This window comes from Chanodichthys erythropterus, chromosome 18, assembly GCF_024489055.1.
Source record: "Chanodichthys erythropterus isolate Z2021 chromosome 18, ASM2448905v1, whole genome shotgun sequence".
Lineage (NCBI taxonomy): Eukaryota > Metazoa > Chordata > Actinopteri > Cypriniformes > Xenocyprididae > Chanodichthys > Chanodichthys erythropterus.
This window is the reverse complement of record NC_090238.1, coordinates 10,488,542-10,514,790: the sequence shown is the minus strand read 5'-3', so window position 1 is coordinate 10,514,790 and position 26,249 is coordinate 10,488,542. Positions and strand designations below refer to the sequence as shown.

The window sequence follows — 26,249 nt, the reverse complement described above, 5'->3', positions numbered from 1 at the left end:
GAGATGGAATTAAAAGAAATCAGAGTAAAATGCATAAAACCTAAAATGTATTTAAACAACATCAATCTTATTTAGTTTCAGTGAACCTACTGTTTTTTTTGCTGTAATATTTTTTGCTCAAGTGACATGCATGTGGATGTTTTCTTTATTATAATAGATTACATGAAAGAGAGTAAAATAGTTTTCCAGGCCTTAGATTCAATGAATTATGGGATTCAGAACACTGTAAATATACAATTCACAACATTTTTTTTTTTTTTTTTTTGCTTGGCTTGTCACACAAAAATATCCTCTTCATTGCTTTCTTTCAGCTTCCTTCATTGATTTCTTTTCATTTTCAGACTGCATTTCATATGCATTGAGCATTGACATTTTATATCAACTGTCTAGCAAAATACATCAACTGAGATTAAAAACTGAAGTTGGGCTCATTTTGTTTATTTGCCATGTTTTCATTTCATGGGACTGTGTATCTTTAAAGAATTTACTTGGTTAACAAGTGAGATGGGATTGTAAAGGTCATAGGTGTTGATGGAATTAAAGGTCACTCTCTCCGTAGAGGGCAGTGGAGAAGGCAGTGTAGTCCAGGGCTCCAGGCAGGGCACCAGGGCCAGAGTATGGGGGCATCCTACTGATGCAGTACTCTGCCTGGTCTGGAGGGAGTTCTCTCCTCAACTCATCTGCCAGAATATACGGCTGTACAAGACAACACAATACACAACAGATAAGGCATATGGAAAGAATATGTGAGCTTTTTTAGATACAAAATAAAAGTTCTGATAAACTTTGGAGTTAAAGGGTTAAGTAAACAATATAACACACACCTTGTCTGCAGCAAGAATCCTGAAGGAAGCGATGACCTGTTCAGCTGTGTCTGTGTCTGCTGTCTCTCTGGTCATGAAGTCAATGAAGGACTGGAACGACACAACGCCTGAAGCGTTTGGATCAACCAGCATCATGATCCGAGCAAACTCCACCTCACCCTGAAAAACACACACATACATATAGTTCTAGCTGTTAAAAACTTGTAAAAGTTAAAAATACTAAAATAAAGAGGAAACATTTTATTTGAAATTAATACAATATTTTATATGATATAATTTTATACTCTTTTCATTTTATCTACACCATTGGCAAAATAGTTGTTTCTTGTTTTAAGCATGAACCTCACAAAATTGTATTACATTTTTAACTGATTAGCAAAATAAAAAATAATAATTATAAATAACCGTAATATATGTATTTTTTATTAGACATTTCGGTTATCTAAGGTGACATACTTATTATACACACATACACCATACACATATACCACATTACTTATTATAGTAATAACAGTAAAATATGCATAATTACAAGTAACTAACCTAAACCAAACGAAACCCTAACCCTAACATAACTCTATAGTAAGTACATGTAGTTAATTAATATTACTCAGTACTTATTTGAATAAATACAATGTAACTACGTCATGTAACAGCATTTTTTACTGGAAAACAAAACAAAAAATACTTGTTGAGAAAATTGTCTATTAATTCGTAAGCAGTGAACCTTATTTAAGGCCCTACCAGATCATAACCCATCGAGATCAGACAGGCCCTAAAGTCATCAGAATCCATCGCCCCATTCTTCTTCTGTATGGGAAAGGTTAAAGGGCAAAGGTCGAGGGTGCATGGGTGACGCAGAGACATGGTAGGAATAATGAAGCAATGTAGAGTAGGAAAGGAGACAGCACCTAACACAGAAACACACAGATGTACACACAAAGAGACAGCACACAACCACAGACAGAAACACAAGAGAGGTACATCGGAACTATATTCTGCTGCCCAGGGTATGCATACATACACACACACACACACACATATATATATATATATATATATATATATATATATATATATATATATATATATATATATATATATGGGGGTCAAGAGTTAGAGGTCATGTTGGTTAGTACCTGTTTGTCATTTCCTAAATGCCCAAGACTGATCAGACATGCTTTAAACTCATCAGGCCTGAGTTTACCCCTCTCTTCCTGAGAGCAGGTACCCACAACACATAAAAAATACACAGGGCATGAGTAGAAATAAAGGAAAGTAAAAGGTGAGTGATAAAAAGATAAAATGCCAAAGCATTTCTTCATAAGGTATATACTATATTCAACATTTTTTTAAATGTGTCCTTTTGTTAGCTTTATTATCATTTTAAGTGGATTTTAGCCTAAATTGCATCTGTAGTCATATCTACTTTACATCTTGAAATCTGATTTTAGAAACAATAAATGCAACAAATGATCTCCTGTTTCAAACTAAGTTTGTTCCAGTTATTGGGCAACCTAAAGTGAATGGAAATATAATTACCACTCTTGCCTTGTGAAGCCTCTGAAGAAGTGAATGCATAAAATAAAGCAAATATGAAATTAACGTGTGTCAGTTGAAATGAGAGATTTACAGATATTTGTATAATGCTCTAAGAGTCTAAGAGGAAAAGTGTGTAGTTTAGTTAGGATGATTTAATAATGATTAGTATAGCATCTGTTCAACAAGAAACGTGTTTAGACTAGCTAGTGTATGTAAAGAGTACAGCACCCGATCAAAGTGGTTGAAAGACGATCGGAATTCATGCATCTGCTCCTGGCTGATGCCTTTTGCATCACGTGTCAGAATTTGAGTCTCGATTTCATTAATAGTGCGAGCGATCGTAGTCAAAAGGAGCTCCCAGCCAACACGAATATGCTGCAGAGGAAAGGGAAATACTGCTGTAAAAAACCAGGATCAAGTGACAAATAAAATGTGATGTGTCAGATACATTCAAAAGTTTGTGGTTAGTAAGATTTTTTAATATTTTTGAAAGTCTCTTATGTTCAACAAGGCTTCATTTATTTGATCAAACATACAGTAATATAGTAATATTGTAAAATATTATTACTGTTTGAAAAGGGATATTTCACCCAAAAAATACAATAGCAATTGACTTCCATAGTAGGAAAAAAATACTTTGGAAGTCAACGGCTACAGTCAACTGTCTGGTTACCAACATTCTTCAAATTATCATCTTTTGTGTTCAGCAGAAGAAAGAAATGCATACAGGTTTTAAACAATGAAATGAGTAAATCATGACAGAATTTGGATTTTTGGGTGAAGTATCCGTTTAAATGTTATTTATTCCTGTGATGGAAAAGCTGTACTTTAAAAAAAAAACAGCATTTACTTAAAATAGAAATTCTTTCTAAAGTAATTACTTTACTGTAATTTTTTATCAATTTAATGTGTCCTTGCTGAATAAAAAGTATGCATTTCTTTAGAATAAAAAAATCTTACTGACCACAAGCATTTAACAGTAGTGTTCAGTACTGTAGATTTATGATTATGAGCATGAATGTGTAATATGTGTGTATGTGTACCTCCATAGTGTAATTAGTATGTTTGTTGTCAAAGATAAGTGACTCCTGGATGAGTTGGTGGTCTCCCTCCAATCTGTCTATGTTGGGTTTGTAGCTGACGATCACATGCTCATACTGTTTCAGCTGGGTCATCTGATCCTCTAAAGTCCCACCCATCTCCATAGAACAACGACCAATTTCCTGCCAGATAGACAGATAGATAGGCAGACAAATGTTTATCAAAGAACGTCTTATTTGTGGACATCACAGTGGCACAAGTAATAGCTAAGCCACCCACCTCCATCCTGGTCTGTATCCATGGTCCGATGAGGTTGGCTTGGGCAGCAAACTGGCGTCTGAGCCTTTCATTAGCATGCTGCCGTGCTAACTCCTCCTGCAGTGCACTGTCACGCTGGGGAACCAGCCTCTTCACCTAAATACACAAACACACATCATGATCGTGCTTTGAAGATTACAGAAAGTGATTAGAATGGCTTAGAATTAGATATTAGATAATAAATTTGAGGGTTTTTTGTGCAGTAATGGAGCAGAACCAAGGTCTAAGGGGTGTGTGTTTAACCTTGTCCCACTTGATGGCAATCTCTTCTGTAGTTATGGTGCTGTAGGGATTGGTAAGGTCTCCTCGGATGCCATAATTCTGTGAGATCTTCAGGACTTCCTGCTGAATACCAAGGATCGCCTGCCTTTCTGCATCCGCCTCAGGAAGTGTGGCCTTAAACTGCTCGTGAGCAGCTATCAGAGTCTGCACACAATAGATTACTTTTTTCACTACCTTTCAAAAGTCTAGGGTCAGAAAGATTTTTGTGAGAGAAATTAATACTTCTCATTAAGGATGCATTAAATTGTAAAAAAAAAAAAAAAAAAAAAAAAGTCTATTTCAAATAAATGCTTTTTCTATTCATCAAAGAATCCTGCACAAATAATGTATCACAGTTACCACAAAAATTAGAATGATTTCTGAAGGATAATGTGACACTGAAGACACTGAAGAAATGATGCTGAAAATTTAGCTGTAACACTTTACAATAAGGTTTCATTTGTTAACATTAGTTAACATCATGAACTAACAATGAGCAATACTTCTACAGCATTTATTAATCTTAGTTAATGGTAACATTTACTAATACATTATTACAATCAAAAGATGTGTCTTAACATTAGTTGATACACTATGAACTAACATGAACAAGAACATTTTTATTAACAGACATTAACAAAGGTTAATTAATGCTGTAAAAATACACTACTCATTGTTAGTTCATGTTAGTTAATGCAGTACTAATGTTAACAAATGAAACCTTATTGTAAAGTGTTACCAATTCGGCTTTGCCATCACAGAAATAAATTAAATTTTGAAATAGATTAAAATAGAAAACTGTTTTTTAAAATGTAATACTATTTCACAATATTGCTTTTTTTAACCGTATTTTGAACCAAAAAACAGAAGTGGTGAGCATAAGTGACTTCTTTAAAGATCTTCTTTTTTTTTTAAACCCAACCTTTTGAATGGTAGAGTATATATTACTACAAAATACTTTAAAAGTCAATGCCTAGGCTGTATGTTGAAGAGCTCAAGCATTTCTTTAAGTGTGTGTACCTGGACCTCTTCAATGGTGTGCACTATGAACATGTCCTGTAAGTCTTCCATGGCTCCTTCCATCCAGTTATTAAAGGGTGCAGATCTCTTTGCGTATTCCAGAAACAACTGCTCCACCGTCTCCAAAAGTTTCTCTGTCCTCTGCAAAATTTAAAACACCAGTTCAAACCTTTTTGGTTTTTTTTTATTAAATTTGATTAATCTAAAATATACAAAACAGGTTGGGACACCCACAGCATACCTCCAAAGCCTCTCTGCGTTTCTGGGTGAGTGTGCCCAATTGGTCCCAGAGGTCACAAATACTTTGACACCTTTGATTCACTGATGCAACATCATGGTAGTCCAGCTCACTTTAATATAAAACAATTAGAGAGAAACTTCAAGCCACAATATTGCATTTTCCATTTGGTATGTCCTCCTCTAGTGGTTAACAGATGTAGTGCTCACTAAATTTGGATTGATGTGATATATTTTAAACTTTAGTAAGATTTTCTTTCCCTAGGTAAGGTTTCTTGCATCAAGGTTTCTTGCCATTCCACCCTCTCTATTTCTAGCTGTTTTTGGTACTGAACCTCTAAGACTGCTGTTATGATTGGCTAATTATATTTCAAACAGCTTCTTGCTTTTTGTGTCCAAATGAATGTTAGTATGCTAATCATCATAAGTATGCTCCATATTTTATCAGTAATATCACCCTGTACTTACTGAGACAACATAAATGTCAGAAGCTGTCAGTCACTTACTAAATACAACTATGCACACACACTCATTAACCAGGCCTGCAGGGAGATAATGAATGCTAAAATAGAAAGCCAGTGATTCAGACCTTAAAGTATGCTGAAAGCGTGGTGCATGTAAATGTGTGTCTAGATATGGATAAGCAGTGTAAGAGACATGAAGCAATCCAGACTCTGTAAAGCGATGAGAAACTTAATGTGACAGGTTAGTTACAAGAACAAAGTACTTGTACCAAACTGTTCAAAAGTTTGAGGTCCGTAAGATTTGTCTCTTACGCTCAACGGGGCTGCATTTATTCAAGCAAAAATGCAGTAAAAACAGTAATAGTGTGATATATTATTACAATTTAAAATATTTTTTAAAATGTACTTTATTCCTGTGATGACAAAGTTGAATTTTCAGCATCATTACTCCAGTCTTTAGTGTCAAATGATTCTTCAAAAATCATTCTAATATGCTGATTTGCTGCTCAAGAAATATTTCTTATTATCAATACTGTAAACAGTTTAATATTTTTTAGAAAAGCATAATTTTATTCTTTTGATTCTTTGATTAATAGAAAGTTTAAAAGAATAACATTTAAATCATTTTGTAACAATGTAAAAGTCTGTTCCTTTTGATCAATTTAATGCATCCTTGCTGAATAAAAGTAAAAAAATAAAATAAAATAAAATACTGACACCAAACCTATGAACGGTAGTGTACAATTAGTTTAGCAAAAAAAAAAAAAAAAAAAAAGAAAAAAAAAAAAGGTGAAAGTATTTTTGAAGAGGATAAAAGTCTGAAAGTTCATACTTGAGCTCCTGAGCAATAGCAGCGATTTGCTCGACTCTGTCTTGGTGGGCGGAAAGGTCACTCTCAAATGCCTCGTGTTTCCTCAGCAAAGCTCGAACTTCCATTAAAGATGCTGACTCGTAGTCCTTCCGGCTCAACATCTCCTCCTTACCTATTGTAAAAAAAAAAACACATAAAACATCAAGCATCATTTAGTGGACACTTTATTATCAAAAGTGGTTTACAGTACATTTTTACTTAAGTGCAGAATGTTAATATTTTATTGATGAGACCACTTCATGTCCAGGACTCACCTGTAGCCCAGGTCTCATGGTTTGTAGCTTTCTGTCTAAATTTCTCTGCTAGATGATCCAATCTTTCCAGTCTCCTAATCTCAGTAAGCAACCATTCCTCATAGCCCTTCTCTGCTTGTTCCAGTCCCTGCCACGCACTCGCTATGTCCTACACAGACAAACACACAGTTTAGTATATGTGTTTGTATTATTTGCTGAAAAATGCCCCCCAAAGCTAGCTAAATAAAATAAAATAAATATAAAATTCAATAAAAAATAACAAACATATAAAAAAATTTGAAATGTATATTAAAATAAAAAAATATTTAAAAAAATAAATCAGTAAATGTTAAAATAAAAATATGAAAATATAACATGCATAAAATAAGTATTACAATTAAAAAGATGAACAGATGACATAATTTTCATTTTTGGGTGAACTAACCCTTTAAGGGTAGAATTAGGGTTAGGGGATAGAATGTAAAGTTTGTACATTATAAAAATCATTATGTCTATGGAAAGTCCTCATAAAACACAAAAATATAACGTGCATGTCTGTGTGTGTGGGGGTCAAACTCTCACCGACACCATCTTGCCCTCAGAGGGCATAAACGCAGGCCGGTTGCTGATGCGGAGTTTAGTCTGCAGGGTGTTGAAGCTGATCTCCAGCTGACACTTCTCCTGCACTTTGGGAGGTTTGTGCATCCTGCGGTAATCTCGGAAATCTTCCAGCTTCCGCTGCATCTCTACCATGGTCTTCTCCGCCGCACGATTCTCCAGCCAGGGAATAGTTCGTCTGATCCACTCCAACAGCTGGAGAGTAGAGGAATATTTAGGGGAAAAGAAAAATGTGTGTCTGTGTGCAGAGTGTGTGTGGAGTCTGATATGTCTCCTGACCTCACTAGCCAGTCTTTCATAGTCCTCCATCAACTTCTCATTTTCCTGATTCACTCCCAGGACCTTACAGATCCTGTTAGCAGCAGTTTCAGCCTGATGGAGAGAAGCACAGTAAGAATGGAGGACGAGATGGATAAAAAGATAGCTGATTCTTTCATTCTAGCACATGCAAATCTCAATACCTGTTCAGCTCCAGCAAATGCATGGTAAAAGCAGGACACATATGTCATAATAGCTCTCTCATCAGGCTTAGGGGTGCTCAGGATGTCTGCAGGGAAAGGACAGGAGCTAAGGAACAACTACATGAAGTGAAGGTGCCAATAGTGTGCGACGGAAGAAAATATACAGTAAATACTACAAGGAAACACAAGTCGTGTTCATCTGGTAAAAGAGAAAATGAGGATAGGCCTAAATGGACTAAAGGGGCCATACACTCAGGTCTAACATTTCTAGAATAAGCGCAGAGATCAGATATACCTTCTGAGCCTCTGCAAAGGTGTGATAGTAACTGGAGATATACGTCATGACTGTCCTCTCATCTGGCCTGTCACTGCTAACTAGGACTGTGGAGCAAAAGCCAAATTTTGTAATATTTTAAAGTTAAAAATAAGCAAATTGTTTCTTGAAATATTTAGAATTTGAACCAAAGGTTTCCTACCAAAATACATTTGAGGTAGTTTTTCCTTGCCACAATCAACTGTGATGAATAGACCTTATTCAGAGTAGACGCCATATATTTTAATAGTGTTTCATAGTATTTAAGTAGGGCCAAAGGTCTTATGTCACAATTTTTTGACAGCATAACTTTTTTGTGAAAGACATATTTTTAATGTTCACTGGCTGAAAGCTCTAAATTGAGCTGGTATGTTATAATGGAGTAGAGCTGCACAATTGTGGATAAACTGAGAATCACAGTTTTTTCGCTGAACATGATTCTGAACAGACAACTAAACAAAATAACATAATTTATTAGAGGTTCAGACAAAATGTTAATTGTTGCAGTCTAATTAAAATGTTTAATTTGAATAAATAATTCAATGACAAAAACATTTTTAACAGTCACTTGTCCTCACCTGGTATAAAGATTTAATCGATACAATCGTTTTTTGACGTGTCACGCTACTTTCAAAAAGAGATTTGCTCTATTTTGATCGTTTCCATAGACATCAGTGTTCATATCCGAACTATATTTGTAACACAGAAAAACTTATACTGTGTAGTTAAAAAGACTGTTTGTAAAACTGTTTAATACCTATGATAGCTGCTTTCTCTGGGTCAGTGGCAGCACTAACCCAGATTTGAGTGTTCAGCTGTGATTTTGTTTAACAGAAACAGGCGAATCATTGTCATTTAGGAATGAGATTGTGTGGGTATTTGAATTGAAATTGCGATCTTCTAATGATTATTCATGCAGCTTTAATATGGAGTACTGATGAATATTTGTATACCCTCTGCATCCAGCATTTTCGGGATGTCCAGATGTTTTTCAGCAATATCAAATGCTAGGTTCAGATTACCGAGTGGATCATCCTACAGAAAGAGAGAAAAAAGGTGAGAAAAGGCATAATTCTTGGCCAAAAAATGCAAGAAATATGATATCACTGAAAAACTAAACCAAGTCAAAAAATAAATAAATCAAAATCCTTTTCCATGCAAAAGTGAGTGTCAGTATTCAAGTGCCAACAGAGGAGAGGGAAAACATTCAAAATATTTCAAATGCTAAATTACTTCAAATGTATCTGAAAAGTAATTACTAATCAAGTTAGACCAAACTAAAATATGGTCTAAACTAAAAAGAGAAAGGGACATATTTTCTGAGTAATTGTTTCCTGTTCATGCAAGCAACCAATTTTTGCAAATGTGCATGTTTGGTGGCATTACTTGTAGATGTGTGTGTAAGCAGGGTCTGGAGATCAAGCTTTTGTTCTTTGTGTCAATAAAAAACTGCATTGCAGGACATCAGCAGCTGCAGGGGATCTAGAGGGTCCTGGACTCTCATGATGCTTGTGTCCAAACTGGGACCATGGGGTCCATGCTAAACACTGGATTACCCCATTCAAGCTCACCTGGAGCCGTCAGCGACAGCTGAAAGGGATAGGCATGTCTGTGTGGGTCTTTTAGTCACTCACTGTTAAACTCACTGACCCTGACAAGCTAAATAAATCCTTAATCTTCAGTGGTCCAATCCAACCAACTAATTAAAACTATAGTACACAACCACTCATTAACACAGATTTAGAACATGTCTGAAAACATGTTACATCCTGCTCACACCCTGTTCTAAGCTGAGAGTGAAGAAATCAAACCTATAGCCTATCACTGGAGTACTAACATGCTACTAAAACAGCTTAAAATCCAGAGGGTCCAAAGCCGGAGTTAGTTCTAATATATTTTTTTAGAACAGCTCTGGTGCTCGTGGTATGTGGATCGCTTTCCCAAGTTCTATTCTGGGTCAGAATTACTGTAAATCCAAACAGGCCTCTGAGAAATGTTTTATCAACTAGTCTTATCTGATTCCCTCTGAGTACCATAACAACTGAGGATTTGTATGCACACTACCATTCAAAAGATTGAGGTCAGCAAGATTTTTTTTAAAGAAATCAATACTCTTATTCAGCAAGGGTGCATTAAATTAATGCACCATTTAAGGGTGCATTAAAAGAACCTTAGAAAAAAATGTATTACAGTTTCCACAAAATATTATGCAGCTCTTTTCAGCTCTTTTTTTCTTTTTTTAATTAATGCACAATTTAAGGGTGCATTAAAAGAACCTTAGAAAAAAAATGTATTATGGTTTCCACAAAATATTAAGCAGCTCTTTTCAAATATTAACTCTTTTCATGATTTCTGAAGGATCATGTGGTACTGAAGACAGGAGTAAAAATGCTGAAAATTCAGATTTTCAGTCACAGGAATAAATTACATTTTAAAATATATTATTATTTGTTATTTGAAATTGTAATAGTATTTCATAATATTACTGTTTTTGATCAAATAAATGCAGCTTTGCTGAGCATAAGAGACATTAAAAAACATTAAAAAAATCTTACTGACCCCAAACTTTTGAACAGTAGGTTATATCTAACTATATCAGTAAACTAAGCTAACAAAAGCTACTTGCTAATTACAGACATATGCTCTTACTATCAACAAAACATTAACCATCTTTCAATCTCAGAATCTCAATTCTGCTCCTACAACATTCCGGCAGTTTAACACCAACCATGAAACATACCTGAACCAGCTAATCAAAAACTGTCCCAATGATCATAGCCATCCTAAGTGAATGATTAGAAACACTCTAGAAAGACAGGAACTTTTAAGGAATCACACAAAGCACATAGATGGCACAGATGGTTCTAATAGAGTTAGCGTGTTGCTAAGCTAACAACTTGATACTCTAACAAGCACAAAAAGTAGCCTGTAGCATAGGCCTACACAAACTGACAGTTAGGATACTACTAGGTGAAACGGAAAATATTTAAAAAGATAGAACAATACTTTGTGTATGTTATCAACATTTTTCTCAACGTTGTAAAGACCATCGTTCTAGGCACAGTTAGAGAAACTGCCACTGAAATGAATAGGAATGCTAATATAGCTTTGTCCAGGTGCGTTACAGCCTTGGTTGGAACTAAACTCTGCAGGAATTTAGATGTCCAGCAGGACTGAGCATGTCTAATCTATTAAATGTATGCTGTTACAGGAAACACCACATCCAACAATACCATAAACCATGTATGCTACCTTCAAGTTCTGAAAGTCAATCAGTTCTGGTCTGTGTCTGTGAATAAGAGCACAGAAGGCCAGTCCATCCTTCCAGCTATTGAAGCCACAAAAGCAAAAAACAGTGGATTTCTGATCACTCATGCCATAAATTAGGTGTGAATTAAAAACAGACAAAATGTCCACTTAGAAATTAAATTAGCCATCACACACACTCATCAATCACACTCATCCTCCAAAAAACAAGTTAGACACATTTGTGCAGTGATATCATTGACAGGGAACATCAGGATATTGTGGCAGATATGTTATTTTACTATTGTGATTGGACTGTTAGACTAAATGTCCCAGAGGGCCAAATGTTAATCTGGGGACACACTTGAGACCTTGTTGAGCTTGGCGTAGTCAATGAGGTCAGGCCTGTGCCTGTGGATGAGAGCGCACAGCGCCAATCCATCCTTCCAGCTTCACCAGAGAGAGAATCAGGGTCATGACAGAATTAACATACAAATTGATAAAACATAACTGAAAATAACAGAGTGTCTGTTTTTTTTTTTTTTCCTCTAATAGAACAAACCAGATGCTCATATGAAAATACAAAACACTGATATGGTCTTACAACTTGCACCCAAAAAAGTGCCTTACCTGACATGAAAGTTTTGAACATTGACATTCCTGTAGGGGGCCGTCTTCCTCTGGCACCACAGAAGAAGTCCTTCTTTGGCTGAAGTTTCTGAAAGATTATTAGGGAATCATTATATCATACACATATGACTGAAAATTTAGGTTTCTGTTTTTGCTAATTCAGTTTTTATATTTTTAAACTATATATATATATATATATATATAACTATATAGTTTTTTGTAATAAAGCAAATGATTGCTCTTTGTTATAAACTGATGAAACTGATTAAACATGAGTTTGTGAAATGTGCCACAAATAATAAGAATTAATAATAATAATGTCTTGCTGTTGTTTGTGCAGATGTTGTGTGTCATTTCATGATTGTGACTTTCTTTACCTTCAACAGATATGTCCTGAATGGCAAAGCGAAGGATGATTGTCCAAATCATTCCAAGAGTCATTTTCACATTCCCATCCACAATTTCTGCAAAAAAATGTGACAGAAAAATGACTGCTCAAATATATAAAGGGCAGAGTAAGTTAAAATTACATAACATTTTGTATTTTTAAAAAATGGATGTATGTATTTGACATGTAGAATTAATAACCTGCATCTCCTAATAACTTTATTACAAAAAATATCAGCAAACTAGATTTATACTACAGTTAAAAATAAAGCATACCTTCAGCTCCAATGGAGACCAGTTTCACACCTTTACTGGTGATGAAATCAAGGGCTTTGTTGACATTGGCTATCTTGTGAAAACGCATCTTTCCTCTGTCAGGTTTGGGCAACCTCTCACCTGCCAAAATACAGTTTGGCATAAAACAATTCTTGGTATATATATATATATATATATATATATATATATATATATATATATATATATATATATATATATATATATATATATATATATATATATATATATATATATATATATATATAGTGGATATCACTATTTGTTGAAGAATTACAGCATATTGATATATACAAAACTGTCAAATATTATATTGTAATCATTACATTACTTCACATGCTGTATTAATTGTCTAACATGTTCACTGTGGCTGTCTGCTTAATGGATTTCATTACTTTGATACACCCATCTCTAATTAATAGCATTTTCTGTGAAGCTGCTTTGAAAAAAATATGTAAAAACACCATAAAAATGAACTTGAATTGAATTGAATTTACCTGAGATGACTTCAAGCAGCAACATTAGTTTGAGGCCATTCCTGAAGTCTTCCTCTATGTTCTCAATCTGTGTCCCAGCTTTTCTCAGGTGAGAGTTACACCAGGCCGTGAACGTCTAGGAAACAAGTACAATGTAGTTTAACATGCAATCCTCCATGCAGACTCGCACACACATCCTCTCAGTTACTGGCATAGCATATGTATTCTACACTCAACATTCGTGTGTTTAAATGCTACAGAATCCTTACACAAAACCACAAGGTGAATAGTCTCTGTAAAAAAGGCCCCAAAGTTATGTTAGTGTTGCTATTATTTAGTACAGTATTATTAGTATTATTTAGTAACTCCCCAACACCCTTCTCAGACACAATGGTTGCCCTCAATGACAAGTTCGGCCGGCCACATCAGATAGCGCTGAGGCGTATTGCTGCTGTGATGGACTCACCAGACATAAAGCGGGGAGACTTTGCCGCATTTGAGAAGTTTGCACTCCAGATACAATCACTGGTGGGGATGCTGAAGACACTAGGCCACGAGGGTGAAATGGAACTACAATGTGGCTCACATGTTGCTCGTCTGTTGAGCAAGCTGCCGCCTGAGCAGAGAGCAGAGTTTCGCCGCTGCATGTACCATCAGGGCACACAAACCCACACCTTAACTAATCTTTCAGATTGGTTGAAATACGAGTCTTGGTGCCAGGACTCTGAAGAACAGTTGGCTGTGAGAGGAGCTCGGGAGAAGCCGGTGGCCAGATATGAGGGTAGGAAGGGTAAGCAACCTACTACTGTCCTCCATGGTGTGAAGGACACTGCTAAGAAATCTGAGGCTCCAGTTCCAAGCAGCTCCTTCAAAAGGAACAAGAGCAAGCCATATTGTCCATTCTGCAATAATGAGGAACACTACCTTAGCCAGTGCACAGAGGTATCCAGGCTAACAAAGGATCAGCTGACCGAATGGATAAAAAGTAACAGGAGGTGTTGGCGATGTGCACGGCCACACCAGGCGGCCCAGTGCAACTTAAAAAAGACATGCAGCCTCTGCCAAGGGAAACATCTCCAGGTTCTGCATGAGGTGAATATGAGGTCATCCAAGGAGGCAGCGTCAACACCGGCAGTGGAAAGCCAAGGCACAAGGGGGACAACAGAGGTTCTGTATTTAGACAGACCCACTGAAGGCAGTCGGGTCCTTCTGAAAGTTGTCAAAGTCCGCCTTCACCATGGTGACCAATCAATCAACACCTATGCCATACTTGATGACGGTTCAGAGAGAACTATGCTGTTGTCAGATGCTGCAGAGAAGCTAGTTGTGCAGGGGATTCAAGAGGACCTACCACTACGTACAATTAGAGAGGAAGTGCAGACACTTCGTGGTGCATCAGTGTCGTTCTTTATTTCTTCGCCATTAAAGCCAAAGACCAAGTTTAAGATTACAGGTGCATTCACTAGTGATCGTATTGGACTAGCTGCCCATACTTACCCCATGGAGCAACTCCGGAACCTCACTGGCCTTCCCATACAGACTTTTATAAATGTCAAACCCCTGCTTCTCATTGGGAGTGACCATCCCCATCTCGTCACTCCCATTGAACCTGTCAGATTGGGACCTCCAGGTGGGCCTGCTGCCATCCGCACAAGGCTGGGCTGGACTCTGCAGGGCCCATCGAGTGTAGTCCGTCACCACGCCCAATCACAGCAGTGTCTATTTACAACAGTAACACCCCAGGTGAGCGAGCTTATGAAACATGTTGAGAGATTATGGCAGGTCGACATTGTTCCATTCAGAAGCGAGAAACTAGTTACTCGTTCAAGGCAGGACCAAGAGGCCATCAGCATCCTGGAGACCAAAACCATCAGGGTAGAGGTTGATGGCATTCTCCATTACGCAACCCCACTGCTCCGCCGGAAAGTCATGCCGCTCTTTCAGGCTACCAAAGAAGCCGTCATGCCCTGTTTACGAAGTGTAGAGAGGCGACTTGCCAGAGATCCTGCACGAGCAGAAGCCTACAGAGTGGAGATGGAGAAATTAATACAGGCAGGCTCTGTCATCAAGTGTGGACCGAAAGTTTCAGGCAAGGAAGGTTGTAAGGAATGGTATATCCCTCACCATATGGTGAGCCATAATGGCAAGAATAGACTGGTATTCAACTGCTCCTATCAGTATCGAGGGCAGAACCTCAACGACCATCTACTGCCTGGGCCGACCTTAGGAGCATCACTACTGGGAGTTCTGCTAAGATTCCGAGAGCATGCAGTTGCAGTTAGCGGAGACATTAGAGGCATGTTCCACCAAGTTCGCCTCCTCCCAGAGGATCGTGCTCTGCTCAGATTTCTTTGGCGCGACATCAGTCAAGAAGGACCTCCTGCAGTGTACGAGTGGCAGGTGCTACCGTTTGGTACAACATGTAGCCCCTGCTGTGCCACATTCGCCTTACAGCGCCATGTCTCTGATAACAGCCTGCCAGATGAAGATGTGAGGATATCAGTTCAGAAATGTTTTTATGTAGATAACTGCCTCCAGAGTGTTCCCACAATTGCTGAGGTGAGGCATTTAGTCGACAAACTACGAGCCATTCTTGCGTCTGCAGGCTTCGATCTACGTCAGTGGGCCAGCAATGAACCAGGTGTATTAAGTCACCTACCAGAAGAGAGCTGCTCTGCTAGTGTTGAGTTGTGGCTGGCTCAGAACAAGATCGATACCCCAGAATCTACTCTAGGGCTAAGCTGGCTCTTCCACACTGATGTTCTTGGTTACAAGCATCGTCATGTGGAGTACGGTGTCCCCACGATGCGTAATATCTACAAGGTGCTGGCGAGTCAGTACGATCCATTGGGCTTCATCCTACCCTACACCACCAGGACTAAGATAATCGTCCTACACCTTTGGGACAAACACAGGATGATCCACTACTACCGCAGGAGCTTCTGCAGCAATGGAAAGACTGGGAAGAAGAACTACAAGTCTTACCTCAAGTCACCCTGCCCCGCCCGTACTTGTCAAAGTCTGTGGACATCTCCGGTCTTCAGAGAGAGGTGCATGTATTTTGTGACGCCTCAGAAGAGGCGTATGGTTCAGTGGCATACCTCCGGACAGTTAGTTTTCAGTATGATAGAGATCATCGGTCGGTAAAATTATAATTTTGAGTGACACTTTCCTCAGCGTGTGCGTGAATGAGAAAAGTAAGTAAATCTGCTGCATTACTCGTGATATTGTATTTCTTTGACAGCTGTTATTTCTGATATTCGATATGGATGAGAGTTAGGAGTTTAAGGGTCGTTACACGACCGTTGTGTTAATTATATCCACGTTCGTACGTTACTTTCTAGCTTCGGTCCACCTGACTCAGCATGTCGGGTTAAATGGGTCACATCGTGTTCAGACATGTTTATACTTTATTCAATACTTGTTGTTATGAATGTTAAGTACTCTGTGGCTGAGTAAAATATGAAGTGGTGTTAAATATCATTATCTGGACCGCTATTGATGCTTTAAAGTATATCATAGATGACAGTAAGTTCTATCTACGTTATTGATAACTTAATGCATGGTAGAAAATCTGAGAAGTGTTTGAATCCTTTCTCTCTGCTTACATTTTAGGGTTTAAGAGATATAGTCATATTCTGACTACTGTTTATTTTATGTTTGTAATGTGTATTAGTGCTTAAGGAGGAATGAGTGTATGCATATGTTTCCTTTATTCATTTGTATTTGTTCTCTCTTTATAGAAACCACACTCGAAATTACACTCACCTTAAAACTCACATCTACAAGAAAGAGGAGGAATAAACAGAATAATAAGAATTATCTCTCCGCTCTTCATTTCATACTCTGGAATATTTGGCTTTAAGTGGTGTTCTGGCCGACACACCTGAGTGAACCTGGTGATAAACCCAGAATTAGCACCTAGACTGAGCGTCTACCCATTATCTTCACTTAAGTCTCACTAAGCCAAATTTGTGGCAGCAGACCAGATTTTTATCATAAGACTGTTAAGTCTTAACTGGTTTGTTGTGATACAATGAAAGCTTTTGACACCATTTTCAGGTCAAAACCTCACTGCATGGGTGACTACAGAGGACAGTGCCAATGAAACTACTTGTTTATCCCAAGAAAAGAGGTAGCAAGCAAACACGCTTGAGCTTCCGTTTACCACAACTGATGTGTGAGTTGATGAATGTTTATATGTGAATAAAAGCCTAAATTCAATCTGTTCATCATATAAAGCGATCATGTGTCTTCAGAAAATTTGGAGTAAACTGCTCAATTCATATGGATCGCATATAGTTGTACAATCTCGTTATTAACTTTTTAAGTGTCCGTTGCCTAGCTGTCAATAGAGGGACAGAAAGCTCTCAGATTTAATCAAAAATGTCTTCATCTGTGTTCCAAAGATGAACGAAAGTCTTACGGGTTTGGAATGACATGAGGGTGAGTAATTAATGAACTATCCCATAATAAGACAATAATTATGAACAGGAAGTGTACTTAGACCAATCAACGAAACAACAGAACAACATTGGCATTATAAAAACCCACAACACACACTTGCACTGCACACATGAGCATCTACACTTGAGTTGTACTGATGAGTTCATCCTCCAGAAATAACCAGCACCAGTATCCTCTGCATCATCATGCTATCCAGAACCACTTTTAAAGGATTTGGGTGCTTAAAATTCTGGACATCACATCAGCATCTAAACTCCATAGTGAATAACATTTCGGCCCTGTTAACTTTACACCTGGTATTAAGATCGATAAGATTCTGTTCTGATTTCTTCGAGAGGAGGGTCTATGGGTGGGTCAATATGGGCTTTTTCAGATCTGACAATTTTAATGGACGAAAAAAGCTCATGCAATTTACATGTGAACACGACTGGAGAAAACATATAGAGAGCAGGAGCTTTCGATTCTGCTCTAATATCCGCAAGACGGACGTGGTGAATGTGTTAGAATTCAGGAATGGTGAGAGAACATTGTGCTTGGTACGTTTTTCATCTTCAAACCAATCTTGGGTTTTCAGCCAACAGTTTAAATCATGTCTGGCTAGTGTGCTTCTCATAATGTTTACGCATTAGGTCAATAGGTGGAGAGTAGACGGTTTTTGTGGCTGTTTGACTTCACAAGCATCTATACTTCGAAAACAATCCAGTCGAATGCGTTTTCGACTACCTCTGGAAGTGGTCAAAAGTGGACAAGCTCAAAATGTTTTAGACCCTGTTTACACCTGTATTTAGCGTCGTCCACTTGTGATCTGATCGACCAAAATGCATCTTCATTCCAGGTGTGAACAAGGTCTTTGTCTACTAAGGTTAATGCTTTTAGATTATTTTTGGACCTACAGACCCTGTTAACTACAATTTACTATTGAGCACAGTAACTTAAAGGGATAGTTCACCCAAAAATGAAAATTATCCCCTGATTTACTCACCCTCAAGCCATCTAAGATGTATATGACTATCTTCTTTCAGACTAACACAATCGCAGATATATTTAAAATATCCTTATTCCTCCAAGGTTTATAATGGTTGTGAATGGGGGGGCAGCGTTTTGAAGCCAAAAATAATGCATCCATCCATAAAAAAAAGTAATCCATACGGCTCCAGTGGGTTAATAAAGGCCTTCTCAAGCAAAGCGATGCATTTTTGTAAGAAAAATATCCATATTTAAACTTTATAAATTCAAATAACTAGGAGGACGACTGTACACAGAATGCACAAGTCGATTTGTAGCGGAAGAGTATCCTTTGACCTGACGCAAGTTGTAAATATGGATATTTTCCTTACAACAGTGCATTTCTTCGCTTGAGAAGGCTTTTATTAACCCCCTGAAGTCGTATGGATTACTTTTTTTTATGGATGGATGCATTATTTTTGGCTTTAAAATGCAGCCCCCCATTCACAACAATTATAAACCTTGCAGGACTAAGGATATTTTTAAATCTGATTGTGTTCATCTGAAAGAAGATAGTCTTATTCACCTAGGATGGCTTGAGGGTGAGTAAATTATGGGATAATTTTCATTTTTAGGTGAACTATTCCTTTAAGAATCGTTGCTTCAGGCCCCTTACTACTTTGTGCAACGCCACAGGTAAAGATGCAAATTATAACTCTATACTCAACCCTATACTGTCTGCTGCAAAATGAACACTCATCAAGCACCATATCAGTGTTAAAATTGGGAATTAAAATTAAAATAAAGACAAAAATATGAGGAACACTTTTAAAATGGGTCTTTACATATTTGTGACAGGTGCACTTTCCTAAAGAGACTGGTTAATCTCACAACACAACCTGTGATGCTTGCCACAAATATATAAAGATGAAGCTATAATGCCACTGTCATAGGGGCAAAATATTTATACACATTTTCTCATTTTAAATCAACAAAAAGTTAATTTTGGATTCCACATACTGCATTCGAATTATGGGCAAATGTACATCCAAATGACAAATATTGTGACCCTCAATGCTATTATGCCAAAATGAGCCAGTAATGCTGCTGGAAAGAGTTTCATAGAACAAAATGTGGCTGAATTGCTGCCCACTCTCAAATTAACAGCTACCCTTTGACCATTTTTTGGACTCAAAAGTAGTCTTTTTAATCCCTGAAAGCATGCTCAGTCCTGCCACAGTCATTGTTCGGCAGATGAAAGCTTTACTATGGACTCCACAGTGCATTCCTAGCTGCGAGGTAAGAGTGTAAATTTAGCTCACTCTACAGAGTCCATTTCTGATAAGGGACCTGATGAAGTAGGCTCACATTGAGATGAGAGATAAGAGAGAGAATGTGTTGCATATAACACATTTGTTTATCACATTGCCGCTCCGTCTAATCGGAGAGGAAAGAATTTCATTCATTTTGTAAAACTGTAGGGTGTGTCCACAATAACATGCCTGTGTGGGGTGATGGTCTCTGGAAGAATAAGAAACAGTGATTAGACCCTAACATCACACATCAACAAGCAAAACAAGTCTCCATCTAACATTTGAGCCATAGCTTCAGAATAAATATCTTAAATTGATTTGACAGTAAAAAATCTGCTAAGTATAAAAAGAGTGAATGAGGTTCAGTTCAAGTATTGCACATTAAAAATAAACTGACTAAATTTGTTCAGAAAGTGTTCAGCCATGACAGTTATGTACATTTTTTGCTTTGCTACAGCAAGAGAATGAATGATACAGCTAGGCGAGAGCAAACAAGCAAGAGAGAAAGTCCACTAATGTGGTTCTAGTCTATAATAGGATTAAATCTGTGGATTGTTCAGATAAAGCAGAAGATTTAAGATCACCCTGCTTAAAACATAGTTAAGAGACACTAAAATCTAAATCCCAAATCCCACATAAAGAATCCCTGTTTACACTGACCATCAAAACTTATCATAGGCCAAATCTGTCCACGTCAATTCAAAATATATCTGAAAAACACTATTATAGACTACACTATAGAAAAATAAGCTGTCATATATACAAAAGAATTCCCCGCCAAGGACACCGGATTAAGCTACTATAATGCCTTTTGGTCGTGGAGTTAAAATTTGCCCCTGCATCCATTCTAATCCCAAGGACGTCATCCTGTGTTGGAAGCATCTGTTGACAGTCCGCATTCCAATCGTATCAGCAACACACACAGAGAGCCGCGCGCTGCTGCGCTATTGTTAGTTCCGTAATCGGTACCCGCTGCATCCATCCTCTGCGCGCGCTCCCGACGGCCGGCCAGAGCCAAGCCAGACCCCTCCTTGACACTGACAGACCACTGAGCACATAGCGGTACGGGATTCCTTTGCAGACAACTGTTAACTCGCAGTTTTAAATGATAAATAAATAAATGAAATAAATTAATTAAATTATTATTAAATAATAGGATAATAATCATCAAAGCATCAAAGTTTTGATGTTTGAAAGCTTCAATATAGAATTAGTTTAAAAGTTGAATATTTTGACTAATTATCTGTAAAGCATTATATAATAATTATCATAATAATAATAATAAAAGGAGAGTGCAAACAATGCTTTATTCTGTAGTGTGTTTTTGGTATTAACTTTCTCTTACCTTTCGTTGCTGTTTTTCCCATGCTGGGTCCAGCAGTAAATCCCGGTCCCATTCATCTTCCTGCATCATGTACTCGTCCGGTTCATATCCATTATCATATGGCACTGAAAGCTCAATCTGATTCATCATTTAACCGTTATACTCTCTTATTTGATGGGTAACTTGTGATATTCGGCTTCTGAGTTTGAGTTTTTGGTGGAACTGGACTCTTCAGTATCTCTGGTGTCTCTCTCTCTCTTTCGTTCGTGTTGGTTTCCAGTCTCGCGGCCGCAGTGCGCGAGCAGTGACAGCAATGAGAGGAGTGACTGTCAATTAGTACTGATGGGTCACATGACCCGTTGTCCTTCCACCCCACTGATCAGTGTTCCACCCGCGGTAACTTCATCCCTCACAAACGTTATTTTAACACACAAACAACCGTTTCAACAAATGTTAGTCACACCTTTAAAGTTACAAAACTCACAACATTATATATTTAATTCACACAGAATTCTATAGTAGGCTATATGTATATTCTATTTTTACTTTGATTTAATTTTAATGCATGAAGTGGCTTTTTTTTTTTTTTTACCTACTTCTTCCAGCATGATTGTGAAGTGTGCATACTGACTGGTAGGTCACATGATAAGGGCAACATGCATGTAGTATGTCCAGATTACATTCACACTACAGACATTCTCACTATATAGAATGTACTTTTTTAGCGGCCGTGAAGTAATTACTTATTCAAAATAAGCAGGGGGAGTGGGGTAAAATGAGCCAGCGGGTAAGTTGACCCACCCACTTTATCATGGCAACTTTACACTTTTAAGTCAAGTCAAGTCACCTTTATTAATATCACCCTTATTAAATCACTTTTTACAATGCAGATTGTCAAATCAGTTTTACAATGATAAAATAATTTTGGCTGCACAGCATCACTTCCTGCTTCGCTACTGTTCGGACGCTCTTGCTTACAGCTCCGCAAATCTTGGCACCAACAAACTTTTAAACTGGAAGAATTGCTACAAAATTAATAGATTTTTTATCCAAAGTTACTTGCGGGACTACCAAACCAGAAGGAACACACAACAGAGCTTTGTCATGGACGTCCTCAGCACACAGTCGGTGAGTCCCATGAATCTACAGTAATTCTCCTAAACAGACCATACTGAGTGCTGAAACTGATCAACATACTAATCGATGGCACACACAGTGAGCGAGACCCAAAGACACTCGAGACATCAGATTGTCACGAGTATCACATATTGCAGTAGCATCCTCTACCCCAAACACTAGCTCCCTACCACCGCCAAAACATCTGGAGAACAGATTTGAAATGTTAATGAATGTGGGTGAGGAATCTCCAGACATGATGAATGTGGGTGAGGAATCCCCAAACATGATTGGACACAGATCAAATCAGCCAGCAGCTAACACCAATGCTAACTGCCGCTCAAGTTCGAGTAGACAGCGGCACTCAGTTCATAGAGCAGCCGAGCCCAGGACTCTGATAGTGGGTGACTCTATTATCAGAAACATTAGCATTAGATACAACTACATGCTGCCTTCCACAAGCAACAGTTTCTGATGTAAACAGGGAACTTAAGAGCATTCTGATGAAATATAAAACTGCAAATCGACTAATCATCCATGTGGGGAAGAATGATATTCGGAAGAAGCGGTCAGAACTCCTTAAAAGGGATTTCAATGAACTTTTTGAAATGCTTAGAAGACTAAAAGTTCAGTCGTTCATCAGTGGACCACTCCCAGCAAGAGGAACAAATAGATTTTGTAACGTCTGGACCAATCAGCCACACAATTATTCATTGTATTTAATGAATTACCCATAAACTCACTCTCCCTATCAAAGTTCTCTGAACTCATCCCCCTAAAACTGTAACCAGCATCCCAATGTTGCTAGCACACAGGCCAACCTAGGTGTCCTGTTACAGTTATATGGTACTTTTATGATCCAGAAGAATTCTGGAGAGACTAGTGACTCATTCTTCCTGAGAAGGACAAATAAACTCTCTTAATCCTATGTATTCTCTATATAACCACTTGGGAAATGTATAAACATGTATCCAAGTTTCCCATCTCATGACTTTCCTTTTATAGGCTTTATTCTATGTATTAATTCTCTCTTTTGAACTATTTTGGTATTAATGTTCCATAGTTGCAAATGTATAGTTAACTGAGATCACATTGGCAGCATGCTTGGTATCTACGGACTCCAACTTTCATTTCCTATTTGGTAATTTATGTCACATGTTACTAACTCTGTGACACATTAGTATTATAAGAATCTAGAAGGTTATTCTCTCATTCATCCAATCCAGTGTCTTATGCTAATATCTTGCTACAGAACAAAGACTCGTAAAACTTCCCTCTGAAAGGGGAACTCCTTATTGGCTCAGACACCTCAAGAGGGTGTGACATCTTCACCCCTTATATTCACTGATCACAAGGAACCCCCTCTCTTCCTGCTCTTCCTCCTCTTCTTCTCTTTTACTGATGAATGCTGACGTCAAGATGATGCTTTAAGAAGCTAGAAGCTTCTAAGGAACCCCAAGCTTGTGCCAGGCCTCGGCCTAGACCTTCCATTCACCAAAGATCCTCTGAATCCAGCCGGTTCTCTTTCGTCAAGAAAATATCAGCAAAGATTCAACAGGAGCCTCCACAAATTGCATCAGTTTTAATTCAACTTGGAGAGACATGCAAGTATCAAACTTAGTCTCATTATCGGATACATTGAGTATCCTTACCCCTTTTAAAGAAGGGCCTGTTAAAACTAAACTGATGGTTTGCTCAAGGCTGTTGATCTGCTGAATGTCCAACAATGCTGTAACTTCTTGCTTCCTGTACTCTGCTTTCTCTCTCTCTCTTGGTAAACTGTATGCATGTATGTGGGTGAATGTTAGAGTAGTTTAAGTATTTAGTCTAGTTAATAAAGTCTTGTTCATGTCACACGTAAGGTTGTCCGTGTTTTGCGCTCATGTACGGGAGTCCCTATTCATGTCGGTCCTGACTACAGGCTTTTAGTAGAATAAGATTGTTATTTCCCATAACCTGGAAATGAACATTTCTTAGTTAATAAACAAGTAACACTGTGTGTTCATTGAACAACAGGTTAATTGATTGTAATATTAATTTTATTACATTAAGTTAATTTTATTGACTGATTAAAATATTAATAATTAATTATAACTAGTTATGATTAATTATTCATATTTATTTTGAGCTAATTTGCTACAATTTACACGGTTGCTTGGGCTTAACACATGGCTGCAAAAAACCTGCAACTTAAAGGGACTGAATTTCATTGACAACTTCAATCTTTTCTGGAGTCAGAGACAAATGTTCACTCATGATGGCCTACACCCAAACAAACTGGGCTCAAGAGTGCTAAAGGACAATATCTACTTCTGCCTCCATCCTTTAGCAGTGTGTGCAAATCCACTCAACCTGAATAGCACAAACACACCTGGACAGAGTACAACTGAGCACAGGACTTAATTTCAGCACCTGAATGGACATGCAGTTGACACATCCCACAAGGTCAATGAAAACACCACGCAGCCACAACAACCACTGCTCACGGACACAATCCTGACTCTGCCTGCCCACCGAGATCACCAATAGACAGTGACGTGTTAGAACTGCTCCAAGAACACCAGAGCAACAGCCCCTTTCACCGGACACATTATCCCTCTCTCCAGCATCCCTTCTTCTGTGCTTCTCAGAGAAAATGGAGGAACTGGTGTATGCTGAAACCAAACTCTCCCACTCTTTTGCTGCGAGCCCCCAGATATCAATAAAAAAGCGAGCCCCGAAACCACCAAAGCCTGTGGGCCCAGCTCAGCCTCCCCCTCCTCCTGCGAGACACAACGCCAGGGCCCACACCCTCCTCCTTCTGTTCTAGGTGAACCAAAAACAACCGATAACAGCTCTCAGTGATGTGTGTCGGGTCCACGCTATGATAACAGTGACTTTATCAAATGTTTACAGAACAAGCGGGAACCCAGTGTGCCTGTTGCCTTCTCTATTTCTGTTTTATTGCGTGATAGAAAGCCTAAGACTTTCTCAAACCGTTTGGCAAACCCATTTAATCTGCTACCTATTACACGTCAAACTAAGATTACTGTAGAGACAGTAAGTAAGACTGTTAAATTAGCACTTTTAAACATACGTTCACTTAAAAATAAATCACTTCTAGTCAATGACTTAATAACCACAAACAACCTAGATTTTATGCTTCTAAATGAAACATGGCCTGAAGACAGTTGCAGTTCAACAATCCTGAATGAAACAGCCCCTCCTAACTTTACTTTTATGAGTGGAGGTGGAGGTGTAGCTGCTCTATTTAAAGATGTCTATCAATGCAAGCAGGTGTCATTTGGTGATCACTTGTCTTTTGAATACTTGGGTATTGTGTTAAAAGGTGCTCCTTGCATTCTACTTATAATTATTTACAGGCCTCCAAAATACTATGTAGCCTTTGTGGAGGACTTTACAGAAATGTTATCAGCAATTTCCTCAGAGTGTGACTGTTTTCATCCACATAAAAAATGCAGAATCCAATATGGCAAAAGAAATCCTAACAGTTTTGAATACTTTTGATCTGACTCAGCATGTACATGGACCCACACACAATCGGGGACACACTCTAGATTTAATTATTAGTAAGGGTCTAAACATTTCATCCATTGTCACTAAGGATGTAGCGCTATCTGATCATTTCTGTATTTTCTTTGATATATTGATCTCTCCGACTGTTGAAGTTAGATCTATCTCGGTCAAAAAGCGATGCTCAAATAAGAATACTAGTGCACTGTTTATGAAGGCTATATCTTTAACACCATGCATATCTGCAGACTCTGTTGATTTTCTCCTTGATTCTTTTAACTCAAAAGTACAGAATGTTATTGATAACATTGCTCATGTGAAGGTCAGGAAGAAGA

General features: G+C 37.9%; 1 protein-coding gene across 2 annotated transcripts; it reads right to left on the bottom strand.

The window, feature by feature from the left end:
• Nucleotides 1-219: 219 nt before the first annotated feature.
• Nucleotides 220-21,607, bottom strand: actn2b (actinin, alpha 2b). 2 transcript variants are annotated; one of them, XM_067368547.1, is made up of 22 exons: nt 21,307-21,607; nt 13,258-13,372; nt 12,743-12,862; nt 12,457-12,543; nt 12,080-12,167; nt 11,821-11,899; nt 9,157-9,238; nt 7,891-7,976; nt 7,709-7,801; nt 7,394-7,624; nt 6,833-6,980; nt 6,540-6,690; nt 5,248-5,356; nt 5,007-5,147; nt 3,969-4,151; nt 3,687-3,821; nt 3,410-3,589; nt 2,595-2,741; nt 1,964-2,041; nt 1,569-1,634; nt 825-983; nt 220-696 (listed from the first exon to the last, which is right to left on the bottom strand). In XM_067368547.1, exons 1-22 carry the CDS (start codon nt 21,433-21,435, stop codon nt 538-540), a joined length of 2,766 nt encoding a protein of 921 aa, XP_067224648.1. In that variant the 5' UTR covers nt 21,436-21,607; the 3' UTR covers nt 220-537. The 2 variants fall into 2 exon arrangements, with proteins under 2 accessions (XP_067224648.1, XP_067224647.1); XM_067368546.1 differs by lacking the exon at nt 1,964-2,041.
• Nucleotides 21,608-26,249: the final 4,642 nt, after the last annotated feature.

Excerpts from the sequence above, each read along its gene's own strand:
- actn2b (XM_067368547.1), bottom strand. The coding sequence starts at position 21,435 with ATGATGAATCAGATTGAGCTTTCAGTGCCATATGATAATGGATATGAA. Across the intron at positions 11,900-12,079 it reads GTTCAAAACTTTCATGTCAG|CTGGAAGGATGGATTGGCGC; the intron begins GTAAGGCACTTT and ends TCTCTGGTGAAG. Across the intron at positions 2,042-2,594 it reads CTTTCAACCACTTTGATCGG|GAAGAGAGGGGTAAACTCAG; the intron begins GTGCTGTACTCT and ends ACCTGCTCTCAG.